We start from the raw sequence: 14,515 nt of genomic DNA, 5'->3' as shown, positions 1-14,515 counted from the left end.
CAGAAGATTTTCTCCCCCAAGTTCCAATCTATCTAGTTCCATTCAATTCATTTTTATTGCTCATAGACCCATAAGTCATAAGCAAATAGGATATAATACGAAATACAACATATATACATACAGTACATTACAATTACAGTGACAATTTCACAAGATTAAACAATTTGGTTGACTGCCTAAAAGAGTCAATTCATTTAATACCACCCAGGGTTACAGATAAAAACTTTGCCACTGCCAACGTCACATTTGGATCAGTATCAGCTAAGAGATTAGCTACAAAACCAATCTATCTAGTGTGGCCACTCCATTCCAAGATATAGCTATAATATTTGGATCCAGTGTATTAAGTGTGTATTTGAATCGGGTAGACACAGATTGTATCGTCAGTTTCCAGGTTTTATGTGGGACATTCATCACATTATTCAGATCTTCACTTGTTGAATATTTATCAAGCAGCCTTGGAAACAGAGCAGGCTAACTCAGCGGATTAGGTCGGAAGGTGTTCTATCAGTCTCCCACCACATATAAGGGAGAGATCATGATCAGAGGTGGCCGTTGCAACAATAAATATCCTAGCATTTTTGAAGGTTTAAGTTTCAAATTTAAACTGTTTATTAAAATCTTTTAATCCTATCTGTAATTAATCTCAGTAATTGGGAAACTGTAAAAATTTCAGTGGGCTAAATCCCTCCTAATTCAAAACTAACAGACAAATCTGTTCTCTGTTTCTGTTGCAAATCTCAGCTTTTCATTGACATATATATTGTTCAGGAGTTTTAAAAGATTAGTATTGATTTACATTACTTTTCAGGGTGTTTTCAAGCAGGTATTTTCATTCAGGTTGGATAAACCCCATAATGATAGGCTTGTAAATGAGTCAGCATATGTTTAGGTTATGGGCAACTAATCCGTGTCTCAAAGACAATAATGCTAGGCAAAGCTGAAGGCGGTAGGAAAAGAGGAAGTTCTAACATGCGATGAATTGACTCAATGAAGAAAGCCATGGCCTTCAGTTTCCAAGACCTTGTTTCCAAGACCTAAGCAAGGCTGAAGGTAATTAATTTATAGGATCATCATAAATTGGATGCAGATTGACAGTGCAACACACATAACCTGTCTCTCAAGATCTCAAACTGTTGTTATAAAAATATAACTATCGACAAGATTGAGATAACCTATGGCCCTGACCTGGATAGCCCAGGCTAGCCTAAACTCGTCAGACCCTGGAAGCTGAGCAAGGCTGGCCCTGGTCAGTATTTGAAAGGGAGACCACCAAGGAAAACCAAGGTCATGATGCAGAGGAAGGCAATAGCAAACCACCTCTGCACATCTCTTGCCTTGAAAACCCCATGGGGTTGCCATAAGTCAACTATGACTTGACAGTAATAAATAAATAAAAACCAACTGAACTGAACCCATAAGCCAGCCATTAGCTGTAAAATCAAATGCCAGGAAATCAGATTTAATACTCCCCAACATTTCACAGATGAAAAGAAAAAGACTTGTATACATTAGTTGGCAGGACCGTGGGTGGAGTCAGGCAGCACATTAGCGTGGGCTGGTGTACCGTGGTAGGGCCAACACATTAAAGACTCAAATACATACAACCATATGGCTTCAGGTTACAAAAGGGATGAACCAATCAGATACCTAAAATGCACATATTCGTAGGCAGCAACATACACACATGCACTACATTCCATTTATATCACTTTATTGCTGGAAAACACTGAACCCAGTAATAAGTGGCTAGCACAACATTACTCAGTATGTACATGTCACACAAGTCTTAAGCAGAAATAACAACATATTTCTGAACATAGGCAGAGCTTTCCCTCACCTCTAAAATGAAGCCTTTCCATACAGAGAATTAAGGAACAACATTTACAGAATAATAACTTATCTCCAACACAAATTAAAGCCCCATCAACACCTATCTAATTAGGAATTATATGCTGTGACCCTGCCAGTAAACTAGTACTGGAGAGAATGTGAATTTTCTTTTGTTTTGAGTTAGTCCCTTGTAACATCAGTTCACTGTCTGTTATGCCTCAGTCTAACACATTTTCATCCTTCTCTTCTTCCAAGGAGGCCAAGAAAGTGTACGTGATTTTCCCTTCCACATTTTATCCTCACAAAAACCTTGTGAGGTGCATGTGGGTGAGAGAGAGAGTGGCTGACTCTTAAGTCACCCTGCAGACATCACAGCAGAATGGGATCGTAGTCCTAACCACAGCACAACACTTACATCATCTGCTGCAAGACAATTCCATAAGAACCAAAATATTCTTCAGACCATTTTTTGTCCTCATTTTTTTCCTATAGCTGACATGTTCTCTATCATTTTAAAGATATTTTTTCACACTTTCAAAATCTGGCAACAGTTTTAAAAATGGCATCTTGCGTGTGGGTAAAACAGCTGTAAACATGACATGCATGATAGGCCATTAAATCAAAAGAGCAGTCCTAAGCAGGTCTGCTCAGATGTCCATTTTATCCAGTGTGAATTACTCCAAGGAAAACATCCTTAAGATTAGCTACCCTGTTTCTAGGGGAGGCAGCCTCAGAAGGCGAGGCAACTCTTGTTGAGCTATCACTGGAGGCAGGTGCTTCCAAATGGACATTCGCTGCCAACACAAATTGATGCCTCCTGGCTCTTCTGAAGGACCTTCTTCACCAGTGAGGCAGAGGAAAGCTAGTTTGGGAGATTTACTTTGGGAAAGAAAAGCTGTTTTGTTTGGTTTCTGTTTCTAATGCAACGGGACAGTGCCTTCTAGTATGACTAAAGCAAGAAGCTTCTAAGTTCAGAGTCACAAAATCTGTGAGAATGCAAGTCTGTGATGTGTCTGCTTGGGTTGACCTTAGAACTCAGCCAATCAGTCTGTTCCTGGGCAGCAACCTGAAACTCCTTGTATCTCTCTGTTCGATGCAAGCTCCCTGTATCTTTCTGTTCCATGCTTGAAAAGAATAACAGTGCTTGCCAATGAAGCTTTTGGATTTTATCCCCAAGAAGCAAGCAGGTGCCAAGGAACACATTGGTAGGCACTGTGGTTTCCTTTATTGCAGCAGAGGGGATGACACCCCAGTGGATTGTCCTCAAAGTGAACAAGAAAAATGAAACATCTACTGACTGAACCTTGTGTCTTGATTTTATGCTGAAAATGTCCAGGCTGTGAGTCAATCAGAAATGTTAGGTCTTTAGTATACAGTATGAGATGCAATGTAATAAAGCTCACTACATCTTGAATATGTAGCATTTGCTAGCATGAAAAATCATATTACTTTATCATATTTTTAAATGATTGTGAGTTCAAAACATTTCTCGCTTTCCTTTTGTTAATGTGTGTCATTTATAGTGGGATTCTATATCAATAAGTGATATAGGTATAGGTAACATATGTGGTTTATACCCAATCACTTTTTTCCCCCTAGGTCACATTTCGCACAAGAATTTATCACTGTAATATTAACAGCCAAGGAGTGATTTGCTTGGACATTTTAAAAGACAACTGGAGTCCAGCATTAACCATCTCTAAAGTCCTTCTTTCCATCTGTTCACTTCTTACAGACTGCAACCCTGGTAATATTATTTGTTATATATTTCTATTTATGTATATAGTTGTATCTGAGTCAGCTATTGGGTCTTCGTTTCTACAGCTTTAAATAAAATTTAGTCTCATATAGACAACTGTTTCAGGGTAATGCTTCATGGTGTGTTAAAGTGTGTGGATTACAGCTTTTTGCATTTAATATTTTAGCGAACATTGAAGAATGTAATGAGTCCTTGATAACCTGCCTTTGGCAGCATAGCTGGCTGATGATAAAATAGATTTAATTCTACGGTCGAGGTTTGTAAGTGGCAGAGCAAAAGTACCTGAGTTACAGATAATATTAAGTTTAAAGCATTCATAGGGTGTACCGATAGTTGAACAGTAGTGTGGCATGCAGGGATTAATCAAGTGAATCCCACCATCTATCTGGGGAAAGATTCACCTGCTTAATTGTTGTATATCATGCTTATCTTAAAGGCCAGGAAGGAAGGAAGGAAGGAAGGAAGGAAGGAAGGAAGGAAGGAAGGAAGGAAGGAAGGAAGGAAGGAAGGAAGGAATTTGCTCTATTCATTGCAAACAGTGGTAGTTTATCCAGTTCAAATGTGTTTGTTTTACAATCAGTATTGAGATCTAGATTTTTATTAGCAATAGTAATGCAAGATAGAGACAATTGTTGATGTTTTCGTCTTGCATAAAAAAGATCTCTGCCAATTCTGTTTCCTTTTTGATCTGAGAGTATTTCTTGCCAGTTCATCCAGCCTGGACTCATCATGCTTTCTGCTGTCTTAATACTGTGTCTCAATCTGCATTTACATGTCAGTAGCTCATTGATTTCAATATGACTGCATATGAATAGTGTTTGAAAGGTTAAGTACCTAGGGATTGAATAAATTCTCTACTTGTGGTGTGACCTTGGTTTGTCTGAGTACATGACAACAAGTTTATGTGAAGTGCTTTCTTCAGCATTTTTTTCCGTACATGGATCATTTCTTTGTTTACTGAAACTGTGCATTTGAGATGCTTCTTTCTGAATTCAAAGATAGTTAAATGTAGAGATTTTTAAAGAAGTGTGTGAGTTGTTATGATGATGGGTTTTTTATTTTTGCTTTTTTCTAAAATTGTTCTCTCCTGGCTTTTTACACCCATTTCTTTCCATTCCAACATAGTTCTGGTGTAATTTTAACAAATTGTCAGATTAGTCATGCTTTGTAATCTGATTTTGAGCACAGTGAAGCAAATTGACTACCTTTTCCATTCAGTGAGGGAATTGCTTTGAGAATACCCCAGGCACATCTTGGAGAAATACATATCCGCACACATGCTTCTGTTCTCTATCAGCTGGGAGCAATTTTCAGTGCACTCCATCTTCCCTTCAACTTAGCTTGCCTCTGCCTGCTTTAAAGGCAGGAGCCTAGCAGGGTCCCCAAGTTGATAGGCAACCTTGTCCTCTTTGTTCAGCACTCATCTAATGGGCAGAAGTGGATCAGGTCAAATGGAAAGGCAACACCATCTTCACAAACACACAAAAAAACCATTTAAAATATACAGGTCCCACCCACCCCCCAAGGGAAACTCTGGTATTGGTTATCCAGCAGTCTTAGATATATGCAAATCTTCATTAGAACAGCAAATAGGAATAAGAATGGCAGCTAATTAACCCCCAGCCATACACAGTGATTAAACTGTGCTGATGCACAGCTGCAGCTTCATTGGCAAGCACTGCTATTCTTTTCAAGCAGGCCGAGGAAATGAAAAGAGGTATTTGCTCCCAAAGCTTCTGTCACTCACAAGGTAATCTACAAAAGATGTTGAGAAGAAGCTCTTTCCTCTTTGGTTTTACATCAGCACCCTTTTGTTTTGGATCACTCAAGGCAGGCACTTGTCTGTCCCTTTTAAACAACTAGTGTGATATTTGACTTGTAAACTGTCGGAGGCTCTTCCGTTCTGTTGCTTGTGTGTTTTTGTTTGGCACTCTCAGGCAGCAAGCTGCATTAAGAGGTGTCTGATTTTTTTTCAGCAACTGGATTAATTTATTGCCATGTTGTGGGGGAGGATTCCATACACGTGTGAATTATGGTACCACGAGTGGGGTGGGGGAATAAATGAGGCAGTGGAACTGGCAAAAGAGAGGATTAAGAAATGATGACATTAGCCCCAAAGTATTTTTTTAACTTTCAAAAGAACACCATGAGAATAAGCACCTTTTGCTGTAATCTTGTTTAAAGTTATACAAAAGAGTTCACACTCTGAGTTTAATTATTACCAGGATTTCAACTTCTATCTTTTCTTGTGATATAGCATTTATGCTTTTTGCATAGTTTGCATTGGATGACTACTGCCATATGTAAACTCTTTTTATTTTTGAAATATAGCGACAATTGTATGTTTTTGGTATCAATATATGTAAATGTGGCACAAGTATTGTTTTATGCCAGACACAATTATGAAATTAACTTTGGTTTATATTCACCTTATATATCGTTGGATGTCCTCTTCCTGACCTCATTTTACTCTTTCTTTTTTCTTTTTCTTTTTTCTTTCTGGTTGCAAGGACCTCTCCCTTTCTTTTTTCAGTTCAGCCTAAACATTTTGTTTGCTGAGGATAATAAAATGTGGGGGAAAGCTTCCCCTTTTTTAAAAAAAATCTGAATTCCAGTTAAATAAGATACGCCAGATATTTATGCTACAAATATGTAGCATAATGCTAAAGCACAAAGAATATTTAGGGATGAGTTACAGCTCCATAAGGAAGATCAGATGTAACTTCCCTGTGACAGCATTCTACATGTTAAGTGCACCATTAAAAACACTTTTCTCAGTGTGTCAAGCTAAATACACCAGCATCTCCCGATCAAATGCTGCACATTCTAGGAGAGTTAGCATGCATACTGTAATATTGGTATTTCAATATCATGCTCATTTCAGGCTCCGAATGGAAATTGTATAATTTAATTCACTCCTAAGAAATTCAGGCAAGATAATATCAAAACTGGTCATTAAGTTGTATGCATAGAATTCCATCTGTACCTTGTGGCTAGTAATCACTGATGTACCTCTGCTCCATATCTATATATCTAATTTTCAACAGTTCCCTCTGCCTGCAAACAGAGAGCACATTCTCCCCAAAGAGGTTTTTCTACAGACTTGGGGACTCCATGAGACTGCAGAAAAATCAAGTTTAAAAAAAAAACTCGGGGAGGGTTGAATTTCCCCAGTATCTTTTGAAATGGCCACTGCAGGGTACTACTCCAAGCCCCACCACATTGACAGTGAAAGATAGACTGGCTGATAGCCAGAGAGAGAGAGAGAGATAATGAGTGGGGGAAGAGGGAAGGAAGCAAAAGCAGAACTGGAGCTGGGATTGGGGAGGATTCCTCCTGCAGTATAAATGGCTAAATAGGAGGGGAACTTCTCACCCCTACCTCTTGCTGCAGGCTCCACTGTTCTCTTAAAACTTTCTCATGGGGGAGGCTTCTAACTGTTTAAAGGGACTGCAGAAGAAAGCCCCCCTCCTTAAAAAAGCTGAGTGGCAGAAGCAATCTGCTGCAGCCCCTATCTGTTGTTCCAGGTTTGCCAGTAATTCCTGAAAATATCCAGTATTTTATCAGGGTTTTTTTTTTCCTGTTCTCCCAGAAAATCTCAGATACATTTGGGATGTCAGAATATGCCCAAAAATACTAATAAGGTGTTTTGGGGGTATATTTTTGGTTCATGTGGATCCAAATGCACACCCCTAATTTATACCTTTCCTAACCTGCAGTATACATTTTATCTGAGCTTCCAGTATTGTAGTTTTAAGTAATCTCCAAGCTTCCATGAGGGATTTGACCCTCCTTACCTTTCCTTGTAGTTTCTTCTTCACAAGCCCCCTCATTTGAGAATAGTTACCCCTTCTTAAGTTAAATGTGGTTGTGTTGGTTTTTTGGGGCAACTCCCTATTTACATAAATACTAAACTTAATAGCAATATGGCCACTGTTCCCAATTGATGCTATTACGCTTACATCTCTCACTAGATCCTGAGCATTGCTTAGGTCCAAGTCCAGGATTGCCCCACCCCCACCCCGGTAGGTTCTGTGACCATCTGCTCCATGGCACAATTATTGAGAGTATCTAGAAACCCAATCTCTTTCTTCTGACTTGAACACATATTGACCCAATCAATGTGTGGTTAGTCAAAATCACGTATTATGACACAGTTATTTCATCTAAGTTTTGTTGTTTTTAAATCATCCTCTAACCTTTGATCTGATGGGCAATAACAAACTCCCAGAGTTAAGCTTCCTTTGGGGCCCACTGTTTTCACCCATAGTATTTCTTTAAGTGAATCTATTTCTCCACGATTCTCATTTTTATTAGACTATATACCCACTCTGACATTCAGAGCCATTCCGCCTCCGACCCTTCTCTCCCTATCCTATATTATGAAGAAATAATTTTACTTTGGCTGTTTGAACTGAGCAAAGCCTTCACCTGGAGTTTTAAAATGTTTTCCTCTCTAGGCAGAGAACAAGCAAGTTTTTCCAGTTGTTTGGTAGCACAATTTTATCCCAGTGAGTTTACCTGTTTGTATCTATGAATAAGATGTATTTCCAATATAGCTAAAAGTTGTTCTGAAAACAAATCTGGGGGAAAAACTTTCTTAAGTAGTTGCTAACATTTTTAGAGTGCAATCCTAAGCAAGTATACTCAGAAGTAAATCCCATTAAGTTCAGTAGGATCCAGTCCTTGGTGAGGGTGCTGAGGATTACAGCTTTATACACCTGTATTACAGAATTTAAATAACTGGAATTTAGCTTTCTATAATAATTGGGAAGCATCCTAAATTCTGTAGGGTTCTAACATAATTAAGGTTATAAAAATCCTCGATTAGCTCTGGCTTTTTCAGGAACTTGCAAGCTGAGTTTCAGTGAGGTCCCTTAATATAAACACATTCAGTGCATTCATTATTTTATCATATTATAGTTAATGCCTTACCTCAACTATGAAAAGAGGGTATACATTCTACTGGCTGATTGAAAGCAACCAGTTGTCACACTTGAAAACATCACATACCGTGAAATAGCCTAGTAACTTCCACTATTCACTGTGTCCCCAAGTTTCTTTAGTACCCATTCATTCAAGACATTTTACGCCCCCCACCCTGCAAGGGTGTAGACTTTCCAATTTCCCGGAGGGGGGGGCTGGGGCTGGGCCAGAGGCATTGCTTTGCTAGGAGCAAGGGTGGCTCCCGGGGGAGGCTGAGCACCTTCCTGAAAATTTCGACGGGGGCTGACGCCCCGCCGCCCCCACGAAGATTACACCTATGCCACCCTGCCATTTCCCCATTGCCCTCAGTCTTTGCCTCATGATTCCATGCCTTCTCTGGACTCCCCCACTTCCTTCCATCTTTTCTTTTCCCATTTTTGCATGGCCCTTCCAGCATCTCTCCTGCTAGCTTCAAACGGCAACCTCCCTTGGGCACTGAAATGATATCTGAACTACAAGTCCTTCCTTGTTCCTCTCCTTTTCTGTTAGAGACCTGGAAAGATTTTTGCAGAGTAAGGGCTATTGCCATCCCAGTGCCCTTGGTGAGTCACCGTTGCTGCAGTTGTGAAACATTCCTGAGAGCACACATTGCTGTCTGTGTTGTGTAGAACATGAAGGGTAGAACAATTTCTAAAGACAACTGAGAAAATAATGAATGCTAGAGAATGTAAAAAGATTCCTTAGTTGTCCACCTGAGTTTGTTATTCATCGGGCAGCTAAGATTTTGTATTGTCCCAGTCTGAGCTTTCCCAGTGTTAGCTTTGCACAATAGACAGACACAGGGTCTCTGTCTCTCACTCACTTCATGTCTGGGCATGAGTTTTGAGGAACGCACGATGTGGGGATAAGACTTTTTCTTGCCTCCACATTCTTCCTGTCTGCTTTATAGTGGAGGAGGAACATATGAAGAAGAATAAGGAAATGAAAGTGTTAAAGACTTCACACATGGAAGAGGAGCAGGGCTGAGTGCCGGTATATGTGGGTGCAGGGGACTTCCTCCTGCATCTGTGTGGGTATGGCTAATAGTCCTAGTACAAGATGTGGTTTATTTTTTTTACATTTATTTACTTGGGATTTATATCCCGCCCTACCCAAGCAGCCCAGGAGTGGGGTTATATCCCACCCTACCCAAGCGGCCCAGGAGTGGGATTCAGGAACTAGAGGGCTGCCAGCCCACGGGTGCCACACACCGGTACAGAGGGAACGCCAGGCAGAAATCAAGTCCTGGATGTCAAGGTCAGACCCAGGAGCTGGAAACAGAGATGTAACCAGTCCAGGCGAGGGTCAGCTTTGAGACAGCAAGCAGGGTGCAGAATGGAAGCAGGAGCTGGGCTAGGCAGGGGCTTCCATGGCAAGGGCCATTCTGCCATTCCAAGTGTCCTGCCTTCTATGAATGAACTTGGGCAGCTTCGTCCCCATAGTAAATTATTCCATGTGAACACAGTGGGGTGTTTCAAGTACTTCTTCTTGGTTCTCTTGGTCATTTAAGTGGTCCTAGACTTTGTAGGGCTTGGTAGAAAAGGATTGGTCCTGTATAGCAGCAGAGTAGGTGCTGCAATCTAGAGAGGACACCCTTGAGTCCAGTGGCTAAATATATAAACAGAGCTGGCAGGACAGTCCAGACAATAGATATCTGAAACCGAAATACCAGACCTGTCAGCTTTGGACTTGACTATAGATTGTGTGTGGTGCAGATGGTGAAGTGCTGCAGGCTGGCTCGAGCCCTTTCTCAGTACTTTAGAAATTAAGAGCATAAGAGAAGCCAATGTTGGATCAGGCCAATGGCCCATCCGGTCCAACATTCTGTCACACAGTGGCCAAAAATACCAGGAGTCTTGTAATGTATGTTTGGGAATGGAACTGACTCTTGCATATGGATGCATGTTTGTTTCTGAGTAAAAGTTTCATTGGACATAAGTGTTCTAAATAAATCAGAATGAAGTGATTAAATTGGTTATATATGATTAGGTACTTAAAACGACACATATAACATTGCAGTTATCCCGAGATCAAAGACTGTGTCTGGTAAGATGAAGAGTAATGGTTTACAGTTCAGTCAGATTGAGTCAGCCAAGCTGTTTTTCAGTGTTTGGGGACAATTTTGAAGGCACAAGACAAAACATTTCAGTAAGTGATTTTACACTGATCACTTATTTCAACACATAAGCATAACAGAGCTATCTATGTTAGCTCTGCAACGCATCACTAATGGTTTTGCTTACACTTGTCTGTTTCTGACATCTGTTTAATGTCAGAATAGCAGGGTATGGTAGTGGCTACAGTGTCAGACTAGGACCTGGGAGACCTGAGTTCAAATGTGCATTTTGTCATGAAGCTCACTGGGTGACCATGGGCTACTTACTTTCTCTCTCGGCAGTTGTTGTTTAGATGAAATGGGAATGGGAAATCTTGTCTGCCTCCCTGCAGTTTTTTGGGAAAAGAGTGAGATAAATATGTAGTAGAATATGTATAAAAGCTGGCATAACAAAGTGCTGTCAGAAGATATTTCTCTACTGGAATCTGAATGTACCTGGTTAGCAATGAAAACAAATGATTTACTGTGATATTGTCATATTATTAAGGGGTACAGGGAATAGTCAAAATAATATGTGATATGCTTTGTTCTGTAAGGTTAACGGATGTTAGCATTTTGAGTTCCCTTAGAGGATACAGTTGGCTTGTCTGATTATACTCTTGGGGCTATATATTATAAACCATTGAACAAAGTCTCATTTTTGTTACCTGCTTTACTTCCATTTACATGAGGTAGAAAATCTCTTCAAAAGCAGTTGAATTGGCTCTTATATAGCCATATCTATGTAATAATTTTTGTGTATTGTATTTACTATTTTATCGATGTGTACGATGGCTCCTTCTCATTCTTCAGCAAGATATACTATTCAGTGGCAACTGTCAGAGCACTTTTATTTGCAGAGCTGATACTATAAAGAGGGTTTTTTCCCTGAAGCATACTATGTTCTTGTCCTGTCTTTTTTTAAAAGAAAAAAAATAGCAATGCAACTAATGTAGTCAGGATTCCAAAAGAAAGACAACTCAATCAAACTGTTTTCTCTGTGTGCGGTTGTGTAAGCCAGTCAACTTTGTGGGCAAGTTATCCACCAATTCCAAAGTGCTACCAACCCTGGCATTACCTAAGAAATTGTAATTGCCTCTCCCAAGAAAGGGAGTAACTGCTACCAACTAGCAAATTTGATCCTTACACTACTACTTCCTTGCTTTATTGCACCCTGTGAATGCCTTCTTCCTGTCCATTGGTTCTAAAATATGGGGCAATTCCTGCTAAGCCCACAGTGGGCAAACTAGTCAAATTTCAATAGGCCAGGCTTCAAGCCGCCCCTCACTGTCATCTCCATTTGATCCCGTGGTTGTGGGCAGAAGCAGATTCTGAATGCTATGAGCAGAGAGAGATTTACAAAGTTTGATATGTCAGCATTGCTATGAGCAATCATGGCTTACTTTTAAAGCCACCAGTTATTTTAGTGAGTCATAATAAAACGTTTCACATGGATAATGGTTTTGGATTCTGCTCCAATGGAGATCTGTTAACTGGATCTTCACAACTAATTTCTTACATCAGCCTTGTGTCAACCAATGGCCTGTTTCAGATGAAGTTCGGGAGCTCTGTGACATCTGTATTTTTTCTTACCATGTGAAGATTTCAAAAAGGTTCAAGGAGAAATGCATTCATTCCCTCTTCACTTCTGTAGAATTGTTATGTTCCCAGCATATTTATTTCTCTCATTCGCAAAGAAGAGGCTCACAGTCCTCCCCTTCAGAGGCAGTGGTGGTGTTGTGAGCGTTCCACACTTTCCCGTAACTACCTTTCCTCTCACTACCTAGATATGTTGTGTGTTTTTTCGGGATTGCTTCAGGGTCTCTGCTTTCCTCTCATTCATCAGTTATGCCAACTGCCCTCTCTGCTAGCATGGTGGGCAGACTTCTAGGCCAAAATGTAATACTTGCAGATGGGCCTGCCCTCTCAGAAATTAATCCCTGTTTCTGCTTTATAACTAAATCCAGAAACTGCCAAGAAGCTTCGGAGGTTTGTAACTTGAAACGTGTTCATTCCCCCCTTCCGTTTAAGAGTGGTTGTACGTATTTGATTATTGCTAAGTTGTCGGCATTGTCTGGTTCACATGCTGCTGAATGAGGTGAACAATTTGTAGTATGCCATATCATAAATTAAATAAATACTACGTATGGCCACAGTGGCCTGATCTTAGTCCTCAGGGGTACCAGCACAATGTGACAAATCCCAACACAATCCCAGTGGTTGCACATCTCAGAATTTAGTTTGGCAATGTCAATCACTCTTCTTAATTCTGGCACTTCATTTGACATCATGTGACTAAGATAACGTGACCCTTGCCTCGTGGTCTGAATGAGCACTCACTCGGAGCTCAGCAAAGTGGTTAACTGTTTTGTTTTCTTTGCAGCTGACCCCCTGGTTGGAAGTATTGCTACTCAGTATATGACAAACAGAGCAGAGCATGACAGAATGGCCAGACAGTGGACCAAGAGATACGCTACATAGGAATCTGCTGTAGAACATGCTGGACCTGTGCAAGCACATTCACTAAGTGCATCAATAGCCCTTCCCTTATTTTTATTACAAGCGTTTTGCGACAAAAGTTGACTTCCCTCCCCCCTTTTTTCCTTTATTTTTATTCTTTTATTTTATTTTTTCTGTTCAACTTGAAATTTTTAATCTCTAAAATATAGATTGGGAACTTTGGGTTACAGTGCAAGGAATGTTGGATCTGTAATAGTATAGAGCTTTGTCACAAAGCTTTGTATTAATGTATTTTTTTTCTTTCACGTGGTCTTTGAGGGAAAAAACAAGCAAACAAACTCAAACCTATATCTTGTTTCTACTTAAATGTAGTGTTTAGGGTTTTGTTTTTTTTTGTACGGAAGTCTCTAATGGTGGGTGCATGTTACTGGGAATAGGTTTTGTATAAAAAGCATAAAATCAAGAATCACTGTGCATTACTAAGACTGTGTTTTAACACTAGCCTTCTGTTTCCCAAACACAAGGCTGTTGGTTTGAACAAAATGATATGTATTTTGATTTACTTAAAAGAAAAGTGCTTGTAAATTTCTTAGGGACCTGCCACTTTTGACTGTGGATCGGTTGATGTACACTTGTATTATGAAATCACTCAATAAAAAAAACACTGTGGCTGATTACCTGTACTTCTTGTTGTACCATTTCCACCCCCAAGATCTGCCAGACCCGTTCTCACTCTGAGCTTGGGCCCTCAAGCAAGTAAGATCCAGCCCTGCTTAAGTCGGAAGGGGGGAGTCACTTTTGCGGACTGAAACCCACTTTTCCCAGCAAGGATACCTTGCGGCTCCCTAACACACTCTCTCTCTGACTCTCTCTTTCTCTCTCTCTCTCTCTAGCTGGGGGGGGGGGGCTTTTCCTCCAAGCACTGCCACTACCTCCTGAGTTTTTTTACCCCCTTTCCAGTTTGATGCCAGGAGGAGCATCAAACAGGGTTCTCTCAGTAATGCTAATCATGGCAGGGTCACAAAGTAGGAATCCAGTAAGCCTCTTTATATCTTAAACAATAAATGCTATGGTTACTTTGTGAAACCATGATTCAGCTTACTATCTTTCAAATCCTGATTTGCCTAATTAAATACTGATTTCATTTCCTTTTTTCTGTTGCCTTGCAGGGTGTTGCCAGACAACAAGCAAGGATGTCTGTATTCAGACATCACGCAGAACCATAGTAACATTAACTGTGATAAATAAACCCGCTTCAGATCCTGGCTTGAGAGACCCTAATTTACCATATCAGCGGAGTGGCCTTGATTCAGACAATCACACTAAGTTAGCTTAATTAAAGCACATTGTCTGAAGTGAGCAATTTTCTCTGTTTGTTCTTAGTCTGTGCATGGTGTGGGGCC

General features: G+C 40.2%; 1 protein-coding gene across 1 annotated transcript in view; it reads left to right on the top strand.

Annotated features, from left to right (window-relative positions):
• LOC107118854 (ubiquitin-conjugating enzyme E2 E2) overlaps nucleotides 1-13,783 on the top strand; it is a 155,342-nt gene extending 141,559 nt beyond the window's left edge. The window contains exons 4-5 of the mRNA XM_015421234.1: nucleotides 3,433-3,580; nucleotides 13,036-13,783. Of these exons, the coding sequence (XP_015276720.1) occupies nucleotides 3,433-3,580; nucleotides 13,036-13,133 (246 nt within the window). The 3' untranslated portion in view covers nucleotides 13,134-13,783. The remainder of the gene's footprint in view (nucleotides 1-3,432; nucleotides 3,581-13,035) is intronic.
• The last annotated feature ends 732 nt before the right edge of the window (nucleotides 13,784-14,515 follow it).

Source organism: Gekko japonicus, unplaced genomic scaffold (assembly GCF_001447785.1).
Source record: "Gekko japonicus isolate JY-2015 unplaced genomic scaffold, Gekko_japonicus_V1.1 scaffold351, whole genome shotgun sequence".
Taxonomy (NCBI): domain Eukaryota; kingdom Metazoa; phylum Chordata; class Lepidosauria; order Squamata; family Gekkonidae; genus Gekko; species Gekko japonicus.
The sequence above is the reverse complement of the archived record's forward strand: the minus strand, read 5'-3'. Positions and strand labels throughout refer to the sequence as shown.